At 37.2% G+C, this 25,510-nt stretch overlaps 1 protein-coding gene across 5 annotated transcripts in view; it reads right to left on the reverse strand.

Moving 5' to 3' along the window:
* LOC127974279 (zinc finger protein 385D) overlaps positions 1-25,510 on the reverse strand; it is an 89,587-nt gene that overhangs the window by 53,418 nt on the left and 10,659 nt on the right. The window contains exon 1 of one of the 5 annotated variants that reach the window (XM_052577461.1): positions 8,056-8,425. The exons of 3 other annotated variants lie outside the window; for them this stretch is intronic. In XM_052577461.1, coding sequence (XP_052433421.1) covers positions 8,056-8,080 — 25 coding nt within the window. In that variant the 5' untranslated portion in view covers positions 8,081-8,425. Of the gene's footprint in view, positions 1-8,055; positions 8,426-25,510 lie in introns of those variants that run through there. One more of the 5 variants, XM_052577460.1, reaches the window with a different exon arrangement.

Below are 25,510 nucleotides of genomic sequence, written 5' to 3' on the forward strand. Positions count from 1 at the left end.
GTTTTCTGAGATATTAAGAAGATCTCCTTTAAATGTTTCTTTTTATAAAAATAAAAAAAAAACTCCTCTTCTTTTGATTGCAAAGCTTGACATTTTCTAAGATCGCCTTTGAAACTCTATAAATGAGATTATTAGGGTATGTTTCTCAGGAGAAAGTGGTACAATTTTGAGAAAGTCTGTACTTGATCTTATCATTGTCTAGAAGAAACAACTGAGAGATCTCTTTGGTGATTTTCTAATGCATTGGTTTAGGTGCTATCTAAAATCTACAACTTCCTATAAGATCTGTTTCTAAGGAGAAATGGACTCTGTCTCAATTTGATCTCATTACTGTAAAGAAGATAACGAGATTTACTTTTAGATTTTTATATCACATAAGGTTATCTAAATAAAACAAATGTTCTCTTATTCTTTTGATTGCATAGCTTGCAATTGTTCTGATGTTCTCTGAAACAGAAATTCCTGTAAATGACTAAAGGTCCTTTATCGGGAGAAATTGGGAGGTTTTCTATGGAAGCCAGTTCCCACCACTGAATAAAGAATAAAAAATAAGGTCACTGTGACTTTTCATATAACAATTCTGACTTTTTTTTTTCTTTCTCAGAGTTATGTGATATAAACTCACAATCGCAAGAAAAAAAAGTCAGAAATGGGATATTCAAACTCATAATTCTCATTACTTTTTTCTTTTTTATTAAGCTGCAGAAACTGGCTTCCATAGTTTATCTAATGTCTCCATATGACTCCATTATCTATAAAAACAATGTTTTGGTCAAGATATTTTTTTTCCTCAGGAGAAACTGTAAAACTTTACCCTTAAAATGTATTTGAAATGCATTTATTTTCTGCTATACCGCTATATACCGCTATATATTTACTGTATGTGCTTAATAAAAATACCCTGTAATTGTACTTTTGGTATACTAAACTGGTATACGTAAAGTCTGCTAAAATGGAACAACTAATTTTGTGGTTAATGCAGTTTAATTGTGTGGAAATCCAATTAAAGATATACTGAAGTACATTAATAAAGTGGAACTATTGCAAGTATACTTCAGGTAGCTTTGCATTTAAAGACTGATAGTACACTGAGATCATATAATACCTTATTAAAAGTGATATTGAAACATCTGAACACATTTTAAGCATAATATTAAGAAACGCGTATTGTGCAATCCAAAGATTTTGTGTGTGTTTATGGAAGACTTCTACTGTATTTGATCGCATTATTGTCGAGAAGAAACTACTATTTATTAACCAAGATATTAACGAGATCTCCTTTAACTTGTGGGTTTAGGTGTTGACTAAAATGAAAAACCAAAAATGATTTTGTTTTGATTGCGTATTTTACAATTTTCTAAGATATCTTCTGAAACTCTCCTGAATCTCCATTTGAACTCATTATTGTGTAGGAGACAAAAAAAAAATTATATTAATGAAATCTCTTTTGTAATTTTTCTATCACTTATGCTTTCCAGCCTCATCTCCTCTAAAAATGAGATTATTAAGGTCTTTTTCTGGGAAAACAGTGGGAGACTATAGAGCAAGTCTCCGTTTGATTTCATTAGAGAAACGACTGAGATCTAAAAAGTCACGAATGTGATCTCGTGGACATCGCATGCTGTCCTATTTCAAAAAATCTCAGCGTGTTGTGCTTTTCTTTGAGTTTTGAAATCTCAGCACCAGCCTGACATGGATTACAAAACAAAACGGTACTAATTCCTCAATTCCTTTGGGCTTGCGGGGAGGAGAGAAATAATAAAACAAGAGAATAATCAAAAACACGCCCTTGCTGCAGCCCTAAATGGTTGTGCCACATGCCTTTGTGCAAGTGCAAGCACGTCTTCGTTCTCCCTTGACAAAGCATGTCATCCTCAGGCCTCCGTGTCGGCGACTCGACTCTGACATGTCAAACGACATCAGGCTGAAGGAATGCTGTTACGGAGCCAGACACTAAACAAGAAAACTGAATTAAATATGCAAGTGAAACCGCGGCTTGAGTGACAACAGGAACTCACTGCTAACAAGAAGGGCGTCTTTAGACCCAAGCATCTAGGTTTTATCTCTTTAGGGCTTGGATAAGCTTTACGATGTTTGATTATAGTGTGCACACGGTGCAACAACACTCAAAAGTCTCTTTCTATAAAAAGGCAAACAGGCAAAACATCAATGTTGGCAGCGTGTCACTCAGGTTTAAGGGAACACGACTTATTAAGTTGATGAGAACATTTTGATTGTTACGAGGTTTTTTGGACACCGTGCCTGCAGCGAGAGTCAGTCTTTTATAGCTCTGTTTTCTGTTTCAAATAACAGTAATGTGGAAAATGTCCAATCTTCTCTGCCCTGCAGTCAGTCAGTGCGCTGCTTTCGGTGAGCTGTATTTTCAGCACCTCCTCGTCTGTGGAGACCACCTCGCTCTCAGCGCTGAAACAAGCTCTCACGCTTTCACAGAAAGGGGTCAAGGGTTCAACGGTTAGCTTCGCCCTGCCATCTCCACTTATGCATCGTCCATTCCTCCTGATGCTATACTTCTCTTCTCGCCCCTGGCCGCCTCATTATCTGTCAGCGTGTGAATCTCCTCACTTACCAGAGAACGGAAATCATGATGAACGAATGTTATATATGAAATAATCTTATAATACAGAGGCTGGATTCACAAAACATTCTGAAGAATATCTAGTATTTCCAAAAGCATTTAAGTTAGAATAACTGCATAATTTTATTCTTAACCCTCTTTTTTTTTTTTTTTTTTTTCTTCATTGTAATGGTACCTGGTAAACCTAGTAAAAAAAAATGCTATGTGAATACACACACAGACACACACACACACACAAAAACATGGACATGGTTCAAAAAGGGTCAAATGGTCCTGAAAAAAAATTCACACTACTGTTCAAAGGTCAAAAATGACCGCATTGGAAATGAATGGGGAGCACATTTTATCTAGTGGAACCATTTGGTACTGCGCCCAAACAAAATCTTTTAGAAAGCTATATTTTTTTGTGATATCAACCTAAAATTCATAAGTTGTAAGATTTAGGGATTTTAAGGCTTACTCACAGTTTCAGAGTAAAACTTCCCTTCGTGGAAGTTTTCCGTGAATTGAGTGTGTTTCAACATTCTTACAACTTATCTTAAGAATTTCTTAACTTCTGCCTCAAGAAGATCTCTGCTTTTCAGGCTCCAGGTCAACTTAATCAGAACAGAAAATCAAAATGGAAAAACAAACACAATCAGATGTGCATCTTAGATTATTATAAAGTTAAGTCATTTATCTGAAATTAATGATTCAGGTCTTTATGATTTCCTTGTGATTCATTCCTCTCAATACTAGCGCTTTTCAAATGCATATCAGACTTCAGAGCTTATTATTCAGTCACATGACATTTTTTGATCTAGGGATTTACTTGGTAAATGTGTTTGCATCGTAGTTTATGCATGCACATAACGTCTTATAAATTAAAAAAGGTTTTCTCTTCAAGCAAAAGTATACATAACATCTCATAACGTCTTCAAGCAAAAGTATACATTTTTTATGTGTTTTTGCAAAATGTTATTCAAATCTAAGTGCATCCCTACAGCACTTGTTTATACATTTTCCCAAAATGTGCATAAAAACCCTGGATGGAAATTTGTGTAATGTAAAAATAGCTATTTGACATATCAAACAATGAAAAGCCACTATATATGCACGAGTGTAATATATAGTGTGGGATTATAAACTAAAGAGGACACATGAAACCCAACATGATCGAATTTGGTAAAAAGAAAAAAGATTGCACAGTTTTAAAAACATAAATCCAAGCGCGAACTTTGATTTTACTCTCACCCACCTGTTTCAGTTCTCACCGACTCTATCAACACCCATCGGCTCTGAAACACTTCTAAACACACACCGCTTCCCACTGCTGCAGCGATCGCAGTTATGAAACCAAGGAGAGAGAAGTGTGTGTGTGTGTGTGTGTGTGTGTGTGTGTGTGTGTGTGTGTCAGAGATAGCATCGTCTCCATATCGTAAATAATTAATCACATCCGCTCTGTTTGCTCATCACTAGGATTCTCCAAGACTTGATCCTGTCTGCTTTTTCTCCATGTCCCTTAATATCTCTGACAAAACACACACACTTGCACTCAAAGCACACACTGCATAGCTCAGAGAGTCTCTCCTGCTGGACTGTCTGTCAAAACACATCCTCAGAGTGTATAATATACAGCAGTTTAGATCAATACAACAACTTCATGTCCTTCAGATTGAAATCTTGCATTATTTACAGCAATGCACTTACAAAAGATGTCTCTGAGATATTAAACTAGGAGAAACAATAAAATACACAAATATAAAAAATAAAGCACCAAGGCTAACAAAACAGAACGTTTGAACAAAACTAGTAACAGATAACAGATCTATACAATATTTCCTCTCGTATTATGGAATCAAGGTTTAGCTGGTTATGAGTCTCAGTTTGCCCCTGCTGGTAGATGTCAAAACTACACCATTATACTGCTGAAATAAAATTGGACAAACAGCTGTGTACATTCTTTTTATATATAATATAAAATAAAATAGATATAATAATAATAATAATAATAATAATAATAATAATTAAATGCTTGAAAAAAGCAAAGCATTATTTTATACAAGATAAATATAAAATATATAAATTTGTATTTATTCATGCAATATTTTCAATGTAAAAAACATTTTTTATTTCAGTTTGTAGATTTTCAGAATAAAGAAAAAAAAGATGAAGATAAAAATGACAAACTTAATTTGCTTTAAGCAGACAGCATAAAGGTAAATTTTGTGAATCAAATGTTTGCAATGCAAACATACTTTCAGGCTACATGTTTAGTCCCCTTAAATTTGGGAAAACAAAACAAAAAACATAAACTGATTAGCATAACACAAAAAACCTGCACAGCCTTCTTTCAAAATCCTATCATTAGACTGGACACTGCTTCAGGTATTAACAGAAATATCCACCCACAGGAATGATGTCGATAACACATAAGCAGCATAAGCAGACGTTCATCTAGACAAGTAGTCCCAGTGCTAAAAGGATAATTGACATAACTGAACAGCTCAAATAATAAACATGCACAGCTCTTCAACACGTTTCTGCTTTGAATCCCTCTGGAATGCCTCACATCTTAGACTTCCAATACAAATGCATGGCTGTAAACTGCATTTTTGTTTGTTTTGACAAACTGAGGGATGAATCGATATATTATGCCACAGATGGAGTTCATAAAGCTTAAGTTGTTTTGCACATTCCACTAAGGGCCAGTTTTGATAATGTGCACTGGGTTTAGTATGATTCATCATTTACGTGAAGAATCAGGAGCCTCAATTATTCCGAAAATAAAAAATGTCATTAAAAAACTGCATGCAAACCTGATTACAATCGACTCCTGACTAGCACTGGTCAGGAACCATCAGCCATGTGCTTTGCAATCTGAGGTTATAAACCAAATAAATAAATATCTTGGGTTAACCACACTGTAGTCTCTGCTGTCGTCACCCACATCACAACAGGATCTACACTGCCCTAAAGCCACAGGAGTCCAACAGCCCACTTCTGAGATTTACAATGGTAAAAGAAGTCTATTTAAGACAGTTTCTTGACCTTTCTGTACCAGAACCAACACAGATTTGATCCCAGTTGGCACCCGTGTGATTGCTCAAGCAGCACTGGATGAATATTGATTCTTGCCCTGAAGGTTCGCAGCATATGAAAATGCTAAACGTCTGTACTGTTTTGTTTTAGCTTTGAAAAATGCAATGGAATGGGGAAAAACAACACAAGGTCTCAAGATGCATTTTTTAAAAGCTGAATTTCTTTTAACTTGAGTGCTGCATTTTTTGAAAAGCAAGCGCAAGTCAAAGATGTCCATCTAGCGTGGGTTTACATAGAAAAACAAAGGGAAAAGTACTGCAGTGGAATGGAAAAACTCAACATTACACAGTGGGTCTGTTCCAAAACCTAGTGAGATCCCTTCATAGGCCGCACTGTGGGTGTCACACCAATAGCGCTCCTAAGTTAAAGAGGTCATGAAATTACAAAATAAATCTGATATTTTGAGGTAATTGTAAAAGTTTCAGAACTCAAAACTTTCTTCTCAGTCTAAAAACAGCTTTTATTGAAGGCAGTCAGCCAAAACAACAGCTTGTGGCACTTTATGACATAACAGTGTGGCTAAACACCGTCTCCGCAGAAGAAGAACAACGTCTGCTTCTACATCGCTGCCTGTTTAGCCCCGCCCACTGATTCATGCACATAGTGTAAATAATGAGAGAAGCAAATGCAGACAACAACGCTGTCCAGTGCTTTGCATTGCCTTCCTTCTGATCCCTATGTTTGGAAAGATTGGATGAACTTTATTTTTAATGAGTAACATCTACATTTTACCACAGATTTGTTTACAAACAATGCACAATTTGACGCGGGATTTTCAGAAAGACAATGCGTTTTTACGTGGTCACTATTGCTTTGTCTGTTATTACAGATCATTTGATATTTGATAGTATTTGTGTATTTTTATCCTAAATCACAGCATGACCATCTGTGAAGGACGTAGGCTGTCAAACATATTCAACCAATCATAGCAGCGGACATTTACTTTCGAGTCAATCTGCCACGCCTATTGAAACAGAGCGTTCTGATGAGGGGGGTTAAAAACAGGACAAAATATAGCTTATTACTTCTAAATTGTTTTTTTTTTTTTTTTTTTGTAAAAATCTTAACATTATAAGGGGACCTCAGAGCACGATACAAAATAATAAAAAGGAACTTCATGTTACTGAGCAAACAATGCAATACTCTAATAAGCTACTTTAATTAAGAATGAAAAAGGGGTAAAATAGTCAATTTGACCATTTTTATCAACACTTAGGATTCAAATGGATTATGTGTATATGTTTTATTCCCCATCTTGACAACCAAGCTCACTGCAATGCACTGTGTGGTGGCATTCAATGCTCAGGATGCGTGCAATGCTGATATAGAAATTGGCCAAATATCAAGCTGCAATCTTTTAGAAACTGCATTTGCACCTCTGATGCCTTAAAATGCTGCCTTTGTAGACAGCTTAGTGGGTTTTGGAACATAACCCGTGTCTACATTGGACACAATAGGCGTTGCACCACATTGCATTGACTATGAAGTTGCACACCAGGGACCAAAAAAGTCAAGGTAGCTTTGATTTAATTCAGAAGTTATTTAAATGCACACAAAAAAATGCATAGTAAAAACTATTTGTAAATAAAGAAGCATTGAAAAAAATGGCTGTACAACACAGAATACCAAAAATAGAAACAGAAGAAAAAAAAAATAGAAAAATGCAAGGTTTCCATCAAAAGGAGCATCTATCACTTGCAGTGGACACGGCTTTGTGAGTGATTTAGTGGTCGTGCATCATGGGACGCCACCTGCGTCTGGTGTATGGTGTGACATGTTAAGCAGCAGAGTGATTTTCTAGACTTCATATAACAGGAATAATAACTGCATTATTTTTTTTAAGAACAAAGAAAGTTGAAAGGTGAGAACAAATGGTAAAAAGCATCTAAAAAAATACAAACTTTGCCTTTTAAATTCATACAAATATAAACTTAACGTCTTAAAAGTTCATGTTCATGTTATTTAACAATCCCAGTACTTGTTCTGGCATGTCTAAAAACGTTTTATCATGTTTTCAAGCCCCTAAAACCTGCATCTAATGCATCGGCTTCACCCTCAGAGCAACAGATCTGCTGTATCTCCCGTGGAGAGCTCTGTTCCCGTTCCTCCGCGCATTTGGAAAGGAATCATCCGTTCGGCGGGAAGCTTCATTTCCAGACGACATGCTGAGACACAGAGCCACACGTTTCCTAAAATCTCCTAATCCCTTCAGTTTTCTTGTAGCTCACGATTTCACGCTCTGGTAAACTCCAACCGCAACAAATCAGGTGTCTGGTGAGGCACGCGAGCCACGCTCCTCTGATGTCCCTGCGAGAAACCCCCGCTGTGAACACCAGACGGGGAGCCTACAAAACAAAACCACAGACTTTCAAACTTACCCATAAACATGCTCTCCATGGTCATCACACGTCCAGATCCGTGGCGTCCCCATGCAATGATGCCGTCAAGAGTGAATCCATGATCTCATCTGTGCATGTGGGAACAGGGACCACGAGGACTGCAACAACACCTCGTTAGTTGTCTGTCCCTCTCTCTGTGTGTGAAAGGAGATCCCACTTCAGAGAAACTATCAGTCTTGCTCTCGCACCTCCGTCCTCAGCCGTGTGTCAGAGCGCTGTAATCTGACTCCTGGTGAAGCAGCTCTCTCCGGCGTGCCGATATCAGCGTCTCTGGCGGGAGTCGAGCCACGGCTGCTCATTTGTTCTGTCTGAGTGTTCCTCAGGCATGGCTCTCTCTCTTTCTTTCTCTCTCTCTCTCTCTCTCTCTCTTATCTCTTGTTCGCTCTTCCAGCACCTCCCTACTTCATCTATCATGCTTGCTCTCTCTCTCTCTGTTTATGTCTCTACACAGTTATCTAGTGACGTCCTCATAAAGTAACCTGGAGTTTTATTTTAACTTTATTTTAATAATGTATCTAGTAAGAAAATGTGAGCATTAGATTTGCTGCAGAAGAAGTCACTTTCAAGGTGTAAAAGCGTTTGGCAGGACATTACTAGGGTTTTTTTGGCTGTGGGGTTGCTCGACAGTTGCTAGGGTGTTTTGGCTGGTTGCCAGGGTGTTCTGTTTGGTCGCTTTGGCGTTGCTATCATGTTCTGTATGGGTGTCAAGTTGCTTTAGGTGGTTGCTAGGGTATTTTGGGTGGTTTCTCTGCTGTTCTGTTTATGTTGCTGTTATATGGTTGCTACCATGTTCTGAATGGTTGCTAGGTTGCTCTAGGTGGTTGCTAGGATATTCTGGGAGGTTTCTCTGTTGTTCTGTTTGTTATGTTGCTGCTATATGGTTTCTAGGGTATTTTCTTCTGTTCTGTTTATTTTGTTGTTATATGGTTGCTAGGTTGCTCTAGGTGGTTGCTAGGGTATTATGGGTGGTTTCTCTGTTGTTCTGTTTGTTATGTTGCTGCTATATGGTTGCTAGGGTATTTTCTTCTGTTCTGTTTATTTTGTTGTTATATGGTTGCTAGGTTGCTCTAGGTGGTTGCTAGGGTATTCTGGGTGGTTTCTCTGTTGTTCTGTTTGTTATGTTGCTGCTATATGGTTGCTAGGGTATTTTCTTCTGTTATGTTTATTTTGTTGTTATATGGTTGCTAGGTTGCTCTAGGTGGTTGCTAGGGTATTCTGGGAGGTTTCTCTGTTGTTCTGTTTGTTATGTTGCTGCTATATGGTTGCTAGGGCATTTTTTTCTGTTCTGTTTATTTTGTTGTTATATGGTTGCTAGGTTGCTCTAGGTGGTTGCTAGGGTATTCTGGGTGGTTTCTCTGTTGTTCTGTTTGTTATGTTGCTGCTATATGGTTGCTAGGGTATTTTCTTCTGTTCTGTTTATTTTGTTGTTATATGGTTGCTAGGTTGCTCTAGGTGGTTGCTAGGGTATTCTGGTTGTTTTCTCTGTTTGTTATGTTGCTGCTATATAGTTGCTAGGGTATTTTCTGCTGTTCTGTTTATGTTGTTGCTATATTGTGGCTACAATGTTCTATATGGTTGCTAGGGTGCTCTTGGTGGTTGCTAGGCTATTCTCTGCTGTCTTTGTTGCCATTCTAGGGGGTTGCTTAGGTATTTTTCTACTTGTCTGTTTATGTTGTTGCTATATGGTTGTTACCATGTTTTGCATGGTTGTCAGGGTATATTCTACCGTTCTGTTTATGTTGTTGTTATATGGTTGCTAACATGTGTTGCATGGTTTCTATGTGGTTACAAGGAGTTTTTTTTGGGGTGGTTCATTTGCTGTTTTGTTTTATGTTGCTATTATATGGTTGCTACCATGTTCTAAATAGTTGCTAGGTTAATCTAGGAGGTTGCTCAGATTTCTTCTGCTGTTCTGGTTATGTTGTTGCTATATGTTTGCTACAATGTTCCGCATGGTTGCTAGGTTGTAAGGTGCGTTTACTAGAGTGTTCCGGATGGTTTCTCCACTGTTCTGTTTATGTTGCTGCTGTGTCGTTGCTAGCATGGTTTCTAGGTTATTCTAAGTGGTAACTAGAGAATTCTGGCAGGTTTCTATACAGTTGTTAGGTTCTCCTGAGTAGTCGCTACGGTGTTACATCAGTCTATAGTTGCTTCTATCTTCTGGATCATTGCCAAGTGGTTACTATGGTGTTGCTAGGCTATTCAGGTTGGTTGCCAGAGTGTTTTCTGTGGTTGTTATGGCATTGCTAATTTGGAGCTACAATGTTCTGCATGGTTGCTAAGGTTGTACAAGGTGGTTTCCACAGTGTTGCTAGGGTGTTGTTGCTAGACAGTCAGCAGCCTGCTCTGGCTGCTTGCTAGAGTGTTCTGTGTGTTTATTATGCACACCTTGATAGTTGCTTGATAGTTTGGGGCTCTTGAAAGATTATTCCAGCTAGTAACTAGGCTGTTGCTAGGCTGTTGTGGGTGTTGAACAGCACTTTCCGGGGCCCAGTTTAGGGTGGGGCCCCCACTTCAACCATAACACTGGACAACGGTCCATCTTGATTGGATCTTGGTGGACCAACGTAAGCAAACTGTCCAACTCCATCAGATAAAGATGCTAAGACAATGGCCAGACACCTCTTGAGGGCAAGAAGAAAACATCTGGTACTAAGCCCAGGAAGGACAAGACTTCTCATTGGTCCACAAGCAGTTTCTGCCCTTCACCCATCTAGAGACTAATGCCTAAAGTTTTGGCCTGTGACCGCCATAAAAATTCCTCAGGACCTTTGTATGCAGCAGCAGTAGGTGAAAAAAGACAGCTCACAAAAATACATCCAAACTGTGTTTGGCAACCTTAAAACTGATGCAAACTACAACACACCCATTGCGTATTTATTCAGAGAAATAAATATTCTCCAATGACAGATATGAATAATGCATCTGTAAAACTTCAGTGACACTTTTATAACTGTATGTTTGAACTATGCCAGTTTTTCTCCAGTGTTTTACCACCTCAGGACATTGTCATTAATATACAAATATAACTCATTGTCATGTTCTAGCTTAGATTTATCTTTAAATAATGACTGAAAATGTTATGCCCTTAATGTTGTGGCATTTTTTCCCCATTGTATCAAAAATGGTATTGAATATCAGCATTTTTCAAGGTATTGTATCAAAGTTAGATATTACAGTATCATGAAAACACTAAAAAGCAGGGTTCTGAGTCCCTAGTCCTAAGAAGCAGAAGACATACAGATACATACATTTGAAACAAGACTAAGCTCAGTTGAGTAAACCTTTAAGGTACTTCCATCTGAATTTCCCAGAATAAGGAGTTTCTGCATGTTCCAGATTTTAGGAAACTTTGGTGTAGCATCCACAACACTTCAGGTTTAGGGTAGGGATGTGCACAAACAGTCAAATCTTTTTATCTGAAGTTATTACTTAAAAAATAAAAACAATATTTACATTTTACTATGTGTTGCTTTGCTTTCTGTAAATGCAGGGAATACATGAATAATCACAAGCCCGCAAACTAAAAGTCAATTATAACTAAATCATGGTGAAGTGAACAAAGAACCGGGTTCTTACTGACGTGGTCAAGAACTCCATTAAAAATAAAGTTCATCCACTCTTTCCTAATAATGGGAAAGGCAAGGTAAAGAATGTTTTTTCACAACTTGGCACTTCACAGCACCTTGTTGTCTTCGGAGCTTCTTTATCATTTGGTTTCTTAGTAGATCTGTGTTTGCCTCTCTCGCAATTCACAATCATGCTGTGTGCAAGGATTTCTGACTGAAAACTACATCAGTGATGACAAGGAGAGAGCAATGTACAGGGTAGAGGGAAGTTCGGGGAGGAGGTATAGACCAAAATATCCGCATTTTAATAGAAATGTGTATTTATATCATACAGAAACAAGCACAAACATTTGCTTTTGACCAGCTGCAAAATCAGCATTACAGTTACTGCAAAATTATTATTTACCTCAACTCTCTTTGAAGAACACACAATCCCTGATCCCCGCATCTCCCTTCTGCATAATCTGTTTCTTTTTCTCCTTGTAGCTGGAAATCACCACACAGACAATTTGCGGGCTGTAATTTTTTTAATAATTCTAGCCTCGCACACGAACTCCGGTCTGAAACATGCAGGTTTTTGCATTCGCAGAGCTGTCTGCGATTCTTCCTATTGTTAAGTCATGCTGATCCTTCATGCAATGTGAACTCAGCTGGCAACTGAATGCTACTCCAGATCCGACGAGTCTGAAAATCGTGCGCCATGAACTCGGCATAACTCGGCATAAGTTTTGAGTTCTGCAAATTACAGGATGATTTTATAGTACAATGTCCTCTTATATATCAAGAGATCAAGAGAATTTTGATTTCCCAGTTCATGTCCCATTTAAATAAACTAATTTTTGAATACTCATTTTTTTATGAGCACAAATATTTGAACACAATGTTTAAAGAAAATGCAAATCACTAGTTTCAACCATTTCAGAAGTCCCTGCCATGAGCTGCTCACTCGACCAACATAAATATCACTTCTCCCAACCTCTTTCCAGAGATGTTGGCATTGTCGTATTTTAGTGGTTTTTGATTTTCAAATTTACATTAGAAAAATGTGCTCTGGCTTGTTGCTAAGGTGTCGTATGTTCTAGGTCATTGCTAGAGTATTCAAGCTGGTTGCAAAGTTGTTGCTGGAGTGCTCTGCACTGCTGTGATTGTGTTGTGGGTGGTTTGCAGCAGTGGCTTACTAGTCTAGTCTCTAGATTTGGCTCTGGTCCCTGAAATATAGGCCCCTTTGCTGTTCAACAATACTAAAAGTCTAAACATTGGTCCAGATCACTACCCCTTTCAGCACTAGCAATTTATAATTGTGATGCTGGCTTTAAAAATCACTAACAATGTTCTAAATACCCACAATGTTTTACTTTTAGTCTTTAAATACAAACTATATGAGTCAATGGCAGTATATAAATAACCAAGAAAACATGTCTGCATAAGATCTTTAGAGAATATGTCATCACAGACACAAAAACACACGTACACTTGACCTTGATTCCCCTCTTGGCTCTCGCTCAGATTTTTCCTTGATTGGTTCACTGTAATTCTTTCTGAAGGTCAGGAGGAATTGACCATCCGAAAGCCGCCCGCATGCGCTGCCTACAAATCAGAGGCTTTGCTTGCAAACAACAAAACAAACACGTATGCAGAGCAAAAACAGATCGTAACGTGCTCTCATCCACTTAACAGAGTTCAAGAGAAAGGACAAACAAAACAGAGAGCAACAACAGAACTCATTGTCTCTATGGGATGCGCGTTACATTCGCCTGCAGCTATAGGAGACGGCAGATATTTTGCATCGTCGCACAGATGTTTTCAATTAATCCCAAATTCCCAATCGCTCCCGTGCCTCTCGTCCCGCCTCCAGACGGCTGCCAGTAAATACATTTATTCCATATCTATAGCTGCAGAGCCTCGCTCATCCAGGCTGGCAAATGTGTTTTTTAACCTTGACTCGGAGGTGTCACTGCTGAGATAGAGCATTATTTGTCACCATGAATAGCATTTAACAGCAGCTGTGCCCAGAGGAGCCCACGGTGAACCACATGCAAAGTGCAGCATGGGAAACTTCATTAATCTCTCTGTCGCTTTCATGACGCTTTTCATTAGTTACGCAGCTATCTGATCAAATGGCATGTTGTGTGTGTTTCTGAAGCTCTAAACAGTTTGTGCAACAGTGGAACGGCGATCTGAGACACACAAAAGAGGATGAGAGAGTTAACTTACAGTACCAACACTGCAAAACGAGCAATGTTCAGAGTGAAGTACTGCTTACTGCTCCCTGAATCCTGTTCAGTATAAAAAAGCATTTGCTATTTATTAAATAATTAAATAAACAGCTTGATGTTTACTGCTCAGTACATCCAGCATTTATTATAAAAAAAATAATAAAACATTAATTAGCCACATAAACTGCTTACTGAAGCTTGCTAAATATATATGGCATTTACAATTTAAAAATAAATAAACAAACAAACTGCTTACTGATTCCCGCATAATATAAACAGCATTATATATATATATATATATATATATATATATATATATATATATATATATATATATATATATATATATATATATATATATATATATTACATAAACTTGCTGAATACTGCTTAGTATATTTTTTAATACATTGTTTAATAAATGAATAAATACATTTATAAATAATAAATGTATAAAATAAATGTGTTGTGACCCATGCATTTGCTATATTACTTAATAAAATAAATTAATTAGTTACTTAACAGCTTACTGTTTGCTTGTTCACTGAATCCTGCTCAATACACATAGCATTTATTATTAACAAAATACATATAAAAATGTAATAACAAACTGCTTGCTGAATCCCGCTCAGTATATATGGCATTTACTATTTTTATTTTTAAAAAAGACTACTGAATTCTAATCAGTAAAGGCATTTTTAGTTAAATAATGTGTAGAGAGCCATGCATTTGCGATTTTTAATAAATAGATAAATAGCTTACTGTTTACTTGTTTTACACATCCTTCTCAATACATAAAGCATTTACTATTAAACAACAATAACAACAATAATAATAATACACAATAATTTAATAAACTACATGGCATTCATTTTAAATACATACATAAATATTTTATTGGTTGCTCAATACATATAGGGTATTATATATATACAGTATAGATTCCTGTACAGCACATGGCATTTTCTGTAAAAAAAAAAAAAAAAAAAAATTAATTAATTACAAAAAAATTAAATAGATTCAATATTATATAGCAAAAAAATAATAAGAATAATAGAAAGATTCTTTAATTTTAATGACATTTTTAAAAGTCCAAATCAAATGAGAGATTGCAGCTGTGAATTCTGTGATCATTCATGCCACTAGAAATGGAAGTTAAAGTCAAGTGTGTTGCATTGCTGGATACAGAATGTGCACGCAAAGCTAACATACTGTGAACACACAAACATACAGCTACTATATAACTCAAACTCAAAGTTACCCACACCTCATTTGTTTCTCCTTTACAGAAATGAGTTGAAACAGAGTGCAAATGAAGACCTCTTTATGAAAGTGAGGCTCCATCAGTAAAAATGGAGAAAAGCTTCAACAAACTCTGACAGAAACATAAGCTGACCTTTGAGGATTTCCAACAGGTCCAAATGTGCTTTCACAAACCCAACTCTCTGTATTCACACTTGATTTTACACATTTCACACACTCTTTTACATAATATTTCAAAAAACCGATCGCATGAATTTCGATCTTGTAAATATAGTTCAAATTTACATACAGTAAATAAGAAGAGACACGGGACGGCAGGCAGTTTAACTCTATAGTGACATCAGCACCATTATTTCTCAGAATTATCAAACTGTGCTCAGATTCAAAACAATCAAAAAAATATAATAGTGCAATCAAGATTTCAATATAAACTCTACATGAACTGAGCTGATATCCACATTCATTATATTACTCTCTACACTTTTTTTTCTTCTAAGCAAAAAAAAACCTTAGTACCTGATCTTTAACAAAAAGAGCAACACTGGAGCAAAACAATCTCCCTTCTCTCGATAGATATAACATCATTAACCCTTTCTTACTCTCACTGTCAGGTGTAAACACAAAAGCCATTCTCATATATAAATTAAATAACCTAATGATTCCATCAGCAGAAATGGCCTTGGGTGAAGTTATTCTGCAGGAATAATACAGTGACCTGTTTTCATCGCATCAGAATGTCAGTCTAAAACAATATATTCTGATATAAGTGCACACAAGCATGAGTGTTAATGGCTGCTGGTGGTTGTGACTGTGGGCTGTAATGGTTGGTGTGAGGGTTTGACAGACGCCTACAGATGCAGAGGTGAATATGCTGTTTACATTTAACAGAGACACACATGAAGACAACGAATGAAACATGAAGAGAGCAGCTCCCATCAAACTCTCTGATCAGCAGCTGGTTCAGGTCTGCTAAATCAAAAACTGATGTCAAAATCAATGCTTTTTTAATAAACTAAAGTTGTGCAGTGAACAGGTTGTACTTCAATAGAATCACAATTCAAATTTTAATGTAGGGAAGTCAAATTAAAGTTATTTAGACTAGAAACTAATGAGACAAAATATTTCGAGATAATCTCTGAATGCTGACTTGACAGAGGACTGTTTGAAGGTTTTGGGGGAAGAAGTTTAAAAACCTTGAAGTTTGAAGGTTTGTAGACAGAGAATGTGATAGAATGATAGAACAACAGAAAGACAAATAGAATGAACAATAGAACAATCAACAGATAGACAATTCTTGATAGACTGATAGAAAGAACAATGGATGGATGGATGGATGGATGATCAAATAAGACTAGGATGGATGGATGGATGGATGGATGGATGATCAAATAAGACTAGGATGGATGGATGGATGGATGGATGGATGGATGGATGGATGGATGGCTGATAAAATAAGACTAGGATGGATGGATGGATGGATGGATGATCAAATAAGACTAAGATGGATGGATGATAAAATAAGACTAGGATGGATGGATGGATGGATGGATGGATGATCAAATAAGACTAGGATGGATGGATGATCAAATAAGACTAGGATGGATGGATGGATGGATGGATGGATGATCAAATAAGACTAGGATGGATGGATGGATGAATGGATGGATGATCAAATAAGACTAGGATGGATGGATGGATGGAACAAGACAGACAGGCAGACAGACAGACAGACAGACAGACAGACAGATAGACAGATAGATAGATAGATAGATAGATAGATAGATAGACAGACAGACAGACAGACAGACAGACAGACAGACAGACAGACAGACAGACAGACAGACAGACAGACAGACAGACAGACAGACAGACAGACAGACAGACAGACAGACAGACAGACAGACAGACAGACAGACAGACAGACAGACAGACAGACAGACAGACAGACAGACAGACAGACAGACAGACAGACAGACAGACAGACAGACAGGATTATTGTTCTTGTGATGTTTATTAATGCACCCAGATTAGTGCCTGAAAACCCTCCTAACAGTAAACAGTAAACTCACTGTAACACTCTTCCTATTTGTACAGTGTATGAAAATTCTTGTGTTGATCCTTGTAGTCCAAAGATTCCCATAAAGCTCTTTTATTAAAAGCACATTTTGAGTGAGGTAACTGTACTGTGATATGGATCGCATTTCTGTCTGCATCACTTCCCCACTTCACTCGTACAGCTCTAAGAACTGAGATTAAACACGCTCCGGCGATCGCCGTCCTCCTCGTGCTGTTACTCTCTCATGCCGTTCTTTTTTAATAAGATTTTGCTGCGTGTAAATAGGTAGAGCTGTGAGAAAACAAGGTAGTTATTTATTGGGGCTCAGGGATGCGTTTCATATCATGGGGCTCAAAGAAGCGTTTGCGCTTTCAACACAAGTCGCACGGAAGATCTTATCAGACTGCTAAATACCAAAAGTGTCTCAGCGTTTCACAACTGCAGATAAATCACCTACATTTAACCAGCGGTGCTGAATCAAGTCAAACCACACAAAGAAATCATCAACAGAACAACACAAAAAGTGCTTTTTTTCAGACTGGGATCCTAAACAATCTTATACCATAAACCCAAAGTATTCGAATTTGGCCTGTAACTCATCCTGCAATCATTTACTATGCACATGATTGACAACTTAAGTGTGCACTTGTTTAAGAGAGATGATACTCGATACTTACATACTGTAGTTACACAAATACTTTTTTAAAAAGGAATACAGTATTTCACCCAAAAATAAAAATTTGCCCACAGTGCACTCACCCTCAACCCCATTCAAGATGTAGATTATTTTTTTCCTTTTTCAGAACAGATTTTGAGAAATTTTGCATTCTATCACTTGCTCACCAATGGATCCTATGCAGTGAATGGGTGCCATCAGAATGAGAGTCCAGACAGCTGATAAAAATATCACAATAAGTAATCCACATCACTCCAGTCCATTAGTTCATGTCTTCTAAAACCCAAAAGCTGAATGTTTATAAGAAACTAATGCATCATTAGTTTAATCCATCATAAATTAATATAATACTTCTAGCTAAAATATGAGCCCATAATCAATAATATTCCTTCCTCTAGTGAAAAGTTGTCTAATCTGAATCAGGAGAGAAATCTGCACAGAACAAGTACAGTTTACACGTTAAAACATTCTAAAATGGTTAAAAAAAAATGATGTGGGTGGATTTTGATGCTACTCATATTTATGGATTTTGGCTGAAAGCAATGGTTTCAAGTAAAAAAAAAACATCTTGATTGATTTGTTTTATACAAACGTGCATCGTTTCACTTCACAAGATGTTAATTGATGGACTGGAGTAGTGTGGATTACTTTCATTATGACGGCACCCATTCACTGCAGAGGATCCAGTGGTGAGCTATGATAAATGCAATGCAAAATTACTACAATCTGCTATGAATGAAAAACAAGCTCATCTACATGTTGGATTTTAGCAAATTTTCATTTCTGAGTGAACTATTCCTTTGAGGACTTGTTGGACAGATTTTGAAACACACTGAAATTCATGTCACGTTTGCAACTAGCTGCTCTGCACACTTGAAGAGCATCGGCCACATGGTGCAAGTCTTGTAGTGTGCAGTTCAATTCACATTAAAGGAAGAACTCGAGCCCTATCTGGGGATTAGAATATTATATGTTCTATATGGTTAACCATCTTTACAACCATCTGGAACATCCTAGAAACCAGATATACGTTCAATACTTTAGCAACAGCAAGGCAAAAAAATTAAATAAAAAAAACGTTTATTTGTTTTCATTTGAATTATAAGTGCCCCATCGCCCATTACGCAAGAACACACCATTTCCTTTCATGGAGAAGTCTCGGGACGGGAGGAAAAAGACGAATGTAGCCAAATCCTACAGAACCGTTTCCCAGCTGAACAGCTGATAATTAAATTCTTATGTGGGCCTGACATCATCTCCACTCCAGCATGTTCAACTCACGGACTACTCCAGATGTCAAACAGGAAGAAGCAAGCGCCTGCGGCAACAGCGCGGCCTAACGTACAGATATTACAGAAGAAGTGCTGTGAATTATCAGTGGAAGATCTGCGGTTCAAGTCTGGACTTTTACACAACCACTTAGTTTTGGCACATGTCCTGTAAATAATGTAAGTAAAAAAGCAAGAGGGCGTTCACACAGAACAGCGAGAAAAACTGCAAAGGAAGGGGTACAGGAAAGCTTTCAGGGGTCAGCAGGGTCAGTTTCAGCTGGTAGATGTCATAACTCAGAACTTGTTACATCATTTTAAAGCCATTCATCTAAATTCTGTAGCGAGAGTCAACAGAAAGAAAGAGGAACGGAGTGAAGGATTTGTGCATAAATAGAATTCAACCAAGTGCTCAGAGAAATAATGAATCTTTAGACAGTTCTCGAAAGCATCAGCATAATATACAGCACACACAAACACTGGATAGATAGTGCATCTTGTATTGTATTTAGTATCTCTTTTTCATTTTTTATCAATGCTTTCTGGTAGTGAAAGAACATAAATCAATCTCTCTCTCTCTCTCTCTCAAAAAAAAAAAAATACATACAGAATTCTCAAGTTATCACCATAAATGTAAATCACTGTTTCTCAAACTTTATATACTATACTTTATAGATGTTTTTCTACATTTACATTTTACCAAAAAGAGCTCAAAAACAAGTCTTATCTTTATGCGCTCTCGAATGACTCATGAACTGAAAAAAAAAAAAAATATTCTAAGATTATTACAATGAATATACATTCACCATTCAGTCAAGAAAAATAAAAATCTAAAAACAGGTCTCATACTGTTTAGTCATCAGTTTTAATCACTGTAATAACTTAATGATCAAATCAAAAGATGCTAAACTTATTTTTTTCTAAGTACCTTTGAATTTTGCCAAAAATATTATCTTATAATAACACGCAAAAAAAGTTTTTGTTATTTTTATGAATTCTCTGATGACTCACCATAGCAAATAAATCATTCTCAACTTGAATGGATATAAATGATTTTTTTTTTTTTACAAAAAAAGTAAAATGTAAAACAAAAAGATATCCTTTATTCTTTTAATCACTGCATATTGACTTGTTGATTGATTTTCAACTCAACACCATAAATACAAATCTACTTTTCTATAGTATCTTGGAAGGATTATTTCCAAATGCCTTTGAATTTGGCCAAAAAGCGGTACCTTATGATCACACTCAAAAGCAAGTCCTATCTGAGGGAATTCTCTAAAGAATCACTGGACTGAATAAAACAATTTTCAACTCATCAAAATATACATTAATATTTATCTCGAAAAAACATGCACAAAAAAACAACTCATGCTCTGTAATTGTCCGAGTTACTCTATAAAACAATTCTTAACTCAATAGAATGAATAGAAACCAACACTTTGCTTACTTTATACACTACAGTATCTTGGATGGATTTGTTTTCTAAATTGTCTTTGAATTTGACCAAACTAATGTGTCTTATTACCATGCTGCCTACCTAGTGGATCAACTTTAGTGTGCCTTATAATGCAATCCAGAAATAGGCAGTTTACTCTGCTTTTGAACAGAGCAATAAAGCCTGTATTGTTCTACAAATTGACAGCAAATATTCAACAAAATAAATGGCTGTAAAATTTACCAAAACAAACAATGAGTGCTGCTGACAGAGATCAATATCCAGCATCTCACAGTTTAAATCATCAGCGTGGAGAGTAACGCAGAACCAATTGAAAACTAATGTAATAAATTCAATTATCTCAATCGGTTCAGGCTCTTGTTTCTCTTTTTTCATGTTTATAACCCACAGCTGTCTCGCTCGCTTCAGTTTAGCCAATTTGGTCGTTAATTTGGGGTTTGGCACGGGGTGAGATTTTGTAAACATGAATCAGCAGAGCCACACGGTGACGGATCGGAAAGTACAGATGAAGCCGATCTCGCCGGTGGAGGCCATCGATTTCTGCCAGAGCTTCTTAAGCCTTCAGCACGCCGGGTCAATGTGGATTTGATATACGCGAGTTTAAAACCAGCCCGAAAACATACAACCCGCGTACCACGGGCAGCCGAGTCAGCAGAGACGAAATTAAAATGACAAAGGTGGCTTTGGGATGCAGATATCGACTGGAGAGTCGGGACAATGTTTGGCGAGTTTGTCTCGCTGATAATGTCTGTGCCAGAGGAAATAACACGGCCGTGCGAAACTCCTACAGGGACCAAAACATTGTCCGTAATCACATTTCCTGTGAGCAGGAGAGAGAGAGGGATACACACGGCCAGGGGTGAGCATGAACCACACACAGCTTTAGACGCCATGCTGAAGAGACAGCGCTTTTATAAAGAGCAAGAGTGATTCCTGTGTGCTTCTGAATGGTCATAAAGCACCAGCCTCTTCTCACTGCTATTTATGGGCAAGTTGATTTCAGACACACTGTGTAGTAGAAGGTGATCATCGACAGACTTGGATGAGCAGCGTGAGCCTGATATTGAGCTTTCTAATGGATTCATGTACCCACTCATCATTTCACTCTATTAACAACATGATCACAGTCTGAACTGTGTTTATGCCTAGAGCTGGAAAAAACGACTCCAATATATCTTGAAGCCTGTTGATGATATTTAATATGCATCACAATATTTATTAGTACTGTTTTTAATGACATGTGCAGTTAATCACACAATCAATATTTGATTTATTGCGTCATATTTTTTTAACTAAGCACCATCACATCAGTAAGTGTTATTAACCATGGCACCTCTTCGAGCAACGCATGAATCAGTGATTTTGAATGAACTACCGTATTTTTCGGACTATAAGTCGCACCTGAGTATAAGTCGCATCAGTCCAAAAATACGTCATGACGAGGAAAAAAACATCTATAAGTCGCTCTGGACTATAAGTCGCATTTATTTAGAACCAAGAGAAAACATTACCATCTACAGCCACGAGAGGGCGCTCTATGATTTCAGTGTAGACTACAGGAGAACTGAGCGCCCTCTGGTGGCTGGAGACGGTCATGTTTTTTATTGGTTCATTTCTCTTGGTTCATGTCAAATTAATTTTGATAAGTAAGTCGCACCTGACTATAAGTCGCAGGACCAGCCAAACTATGAAAAAAAGTGCGACTTATAGTCCGGAAAATACGGTAGTTAAATAAGTGATTCAGTGAGTCACTGAACGAAATGAAAAGTCACTGAAACAGCGATTCACTTATTTAAACAAATCACTTGTCAGCAGCTACTGGTGTAATAAGATAATCTGAAAAGAATTAAAGAAAAAAAATCTAAATTAATGATATATTCATATGTAAGGTAAATGCCTAATAATTAGGCATGAAACTTCAAAGCCAATCAAAGCCATGTTTATGAACAAAAATAAAAATACACAACAATAAACAGCAAAAATTACTTGGAAGTGTTTAGAATCAATGTATTTATTTATTTTATTTTTCGCAGAGATGCATTGAATTGATCTAATGTGACAGTAAAGATATTAATGCAATACACACGATTTTCCATGGGCCCTATCTTGCACCCAGCGCAATTGACTTTGTACACAGACGCATGTGTCATTCCTATTTTGCACCCGCGCAAAGCGCGCTTTTCCCTCCACAGAAGCACGTCGCTAAACTAGTGAATGAACTTGCGCTCCCTGGGCGGTTCAGCGCAAAAAAGGAGGCGTGTTCCGGCGCAAACAATCCCTGGTGCTATTTTGCTGTTCCATTAAACAATTGCGCCACTGACCAGAAAAAACCTAGTCTAAAGTCAGTGGCGCGTTGCGCGTTGTTCATTATGCTATTTTAAGGGCGCATGCTTGACCATAATGTATAGCGTGCACAACGCGCATACACTTTGCTCATGTAATCTACACAGATGCAACAGTTATTTTTGCAAATCATAAATTGTTACACTAAAAAAATATTAACACATGAGATGACGGAAATCATTGTGGTGTGACACGAAGATGTGAAAAAAATAGGTATAAATCTAGCTTACAAATTATTCAGGCTAATTATTCTCCCATCCCCATACAACACAACTTCTCTGTCTTTCACTGCTCTTACAAGAACATCAGTCTCCTCGGCTGTGAACCGCTCCTGGCGTGCGCCTGGTAAATACGCCATAATAATAGCAATCCATAATGGAACTTGCGCACCTGCTTTTAAAGGGAATGTTGGATGACGCTCTGATTGGTTTATTTCACGTTACGCCCAAACCACACCTATGAATAATGAAGCTACTTCAGACCAACCCATTTTAGATTTGCGCCGGGCGCAAGAGCCATTTACCCCGCCGGGAAAATAGCAACAGCGCCGAGACCCGCCCACAAACTTACTTGCGCTTCGCGCTTTGACACTTGCGTTTCAGATCGTTAAAATAGGGCCCTATGTATCACTTTTTTACAAAAGTATTAAGCAGCACTACTGCGTTCAACACTGATAATAGTAAGAAATGTTCATTGAGCAGCAAATTAAAAAGGATTTCTGAAGGACCCTGAAGACTGGAATAATAATGCTGTGAATTCAGTATTGAACACAGAGATATATTGCATTTTACAATATATTCAAATAGTAAAACTGCTATATTCAAATATTAGTAAAAGGCCTATTTCACGTTTATTATTTTATTCCCTAACCAACTGTTTTTGCTATTTAAAGTTAAACCAGAGATGCTACTGTCTTAATAACACTTAACAAGGTAACGCCGACAAGGGAATGAATTGCAAAACTAGGCTGACACAAACTTGAAACATAACAGCCAGATAAATAGCACAATGTTCACAATGTGGCGTAATTTCATAATCTCTCTCACGCAACATTTTGCTCCACTATCAAACATCATCACACTCAAACTGCTTTTACGAAACTAGGCTTTATGATGTTTTTCAGGGACCGTCTCCAAATTCTTGATGCCGTTCCAGCGTCAAAGATCTTCCAGAGGATATCCTCAAGTCCATAAATTCAGCTGAAATCTCGGACACTCAAAAGATCAAGGTTATTTACAGTTTTCTAACAGCCGTTATACAGCCGTTAAGAATGTGCACATCATCAACCTTTGACACTGAAAGCCCAATAAATCGGCAGAAAGCCACTGAACCCAAGACTGATGCTCTTATCCTTCCCCAGCTACTGAAAGATGACTTTCATAAAGATCAAACTCTTCAGTCAAAGTTTTCCTGTGTGTCCTGTGAAACTAAAGTGCATCTGGAAAAATACTGGAACTGAAAGAGTTTCACACCATTCGGTTCCAATAACCAGTGTTTAACATCCTTTCACTGTATTAAAATACACCAGAACATTTTTAATTAACTTAAATTAAATCTTAAATGAAGCGAAGGTAATAAAATACAAAACAAATATTACATAAAAACAATTACTTACAAAAAGTTTGTCTTGACGACTAATTGAAGTGCTAAAATTAAATAAATTACAGCTGTATTATTAAATATAAACATTCAAGAAAACAAAAGCACATTGCAAAGTGCTTATTACAAAATATTAATAAATCCTACAATAATAAAACTAAATAAGTGAGACCAAAATACAGAAAAAAAACAAGAGAAAAAGGTTTTTTTTTATAAATAAACACTTCTCCTACTATTGAATTATCTGTTGGAATCACTATTCGGCTTGAAACAATTGAATCAAAATATAAAAACACATCTAAATATCAAGATGCAAGTCAAACCTCTATTTAAGTCAACTGAAGTCCAATTCTAAGGCTTCTTTATTTATTAAACCAACGTCTTGGCCATCAGCCTTTCTCAAGACAATGAACGAATCAGTGAATGATTCCTGACTTGTTCCCTGAAGTCATTGCTCTTATCACGTCCAAATCAAAATCAACTGATTACATTTCATACAGAACAGCAAAAACGACGACTAATCCAACAATCTCCAACTGACCCTTCACCGGGAGTTTGATTGACAGGCCATCTGACCAATCATAATGCAGAATCTGCCATTTTTGTCCAACAAAGAAATAAGACAGGAGAGTAGATTAACATAGTAGATTAACCAATACTGGGTATTGACGTCTTTCAGCGATTTAAGCAAAATACCTTTTGACCGACTGATGTTCATTTAAGTTTATTTTGTGCTATAACTCGTAAAGAGGAAGAGATGATCAGTTCAAGTGCTGCTTTGTCACGACTTGACGAAAAATGACACATTTGAAAGCTGAGACTGAGAAGAGAAGATGGGATGGAAGGACGAGAGTTGCACGGGACGCTGCTTAGATGACAGATGAGAAACGGTCATCGTGTCGGGTGGGACGTGGAGGGAAGCATGTCCTTGAGGAATACCAGCGAGATGTTTATTAGGCAGACACAGATGAGCGCTTGTAATTAC

The sequence above is a fragment of the Carassius gibelio genome, chromosome B16 (assembly GCF_023724105.1).
Source record: "Carassius gibelio isolate Cgi1373 ecotype wild population from Czech Republic chromosome B16, carGib1.2-hapl.c, whole genome shotgun sequence".
NCBI lineage: Eukaryota > Metazoa > Chordata > Actinopteri > Cypriniformes > Cyprinidae > Carassius > Carassius gibelio.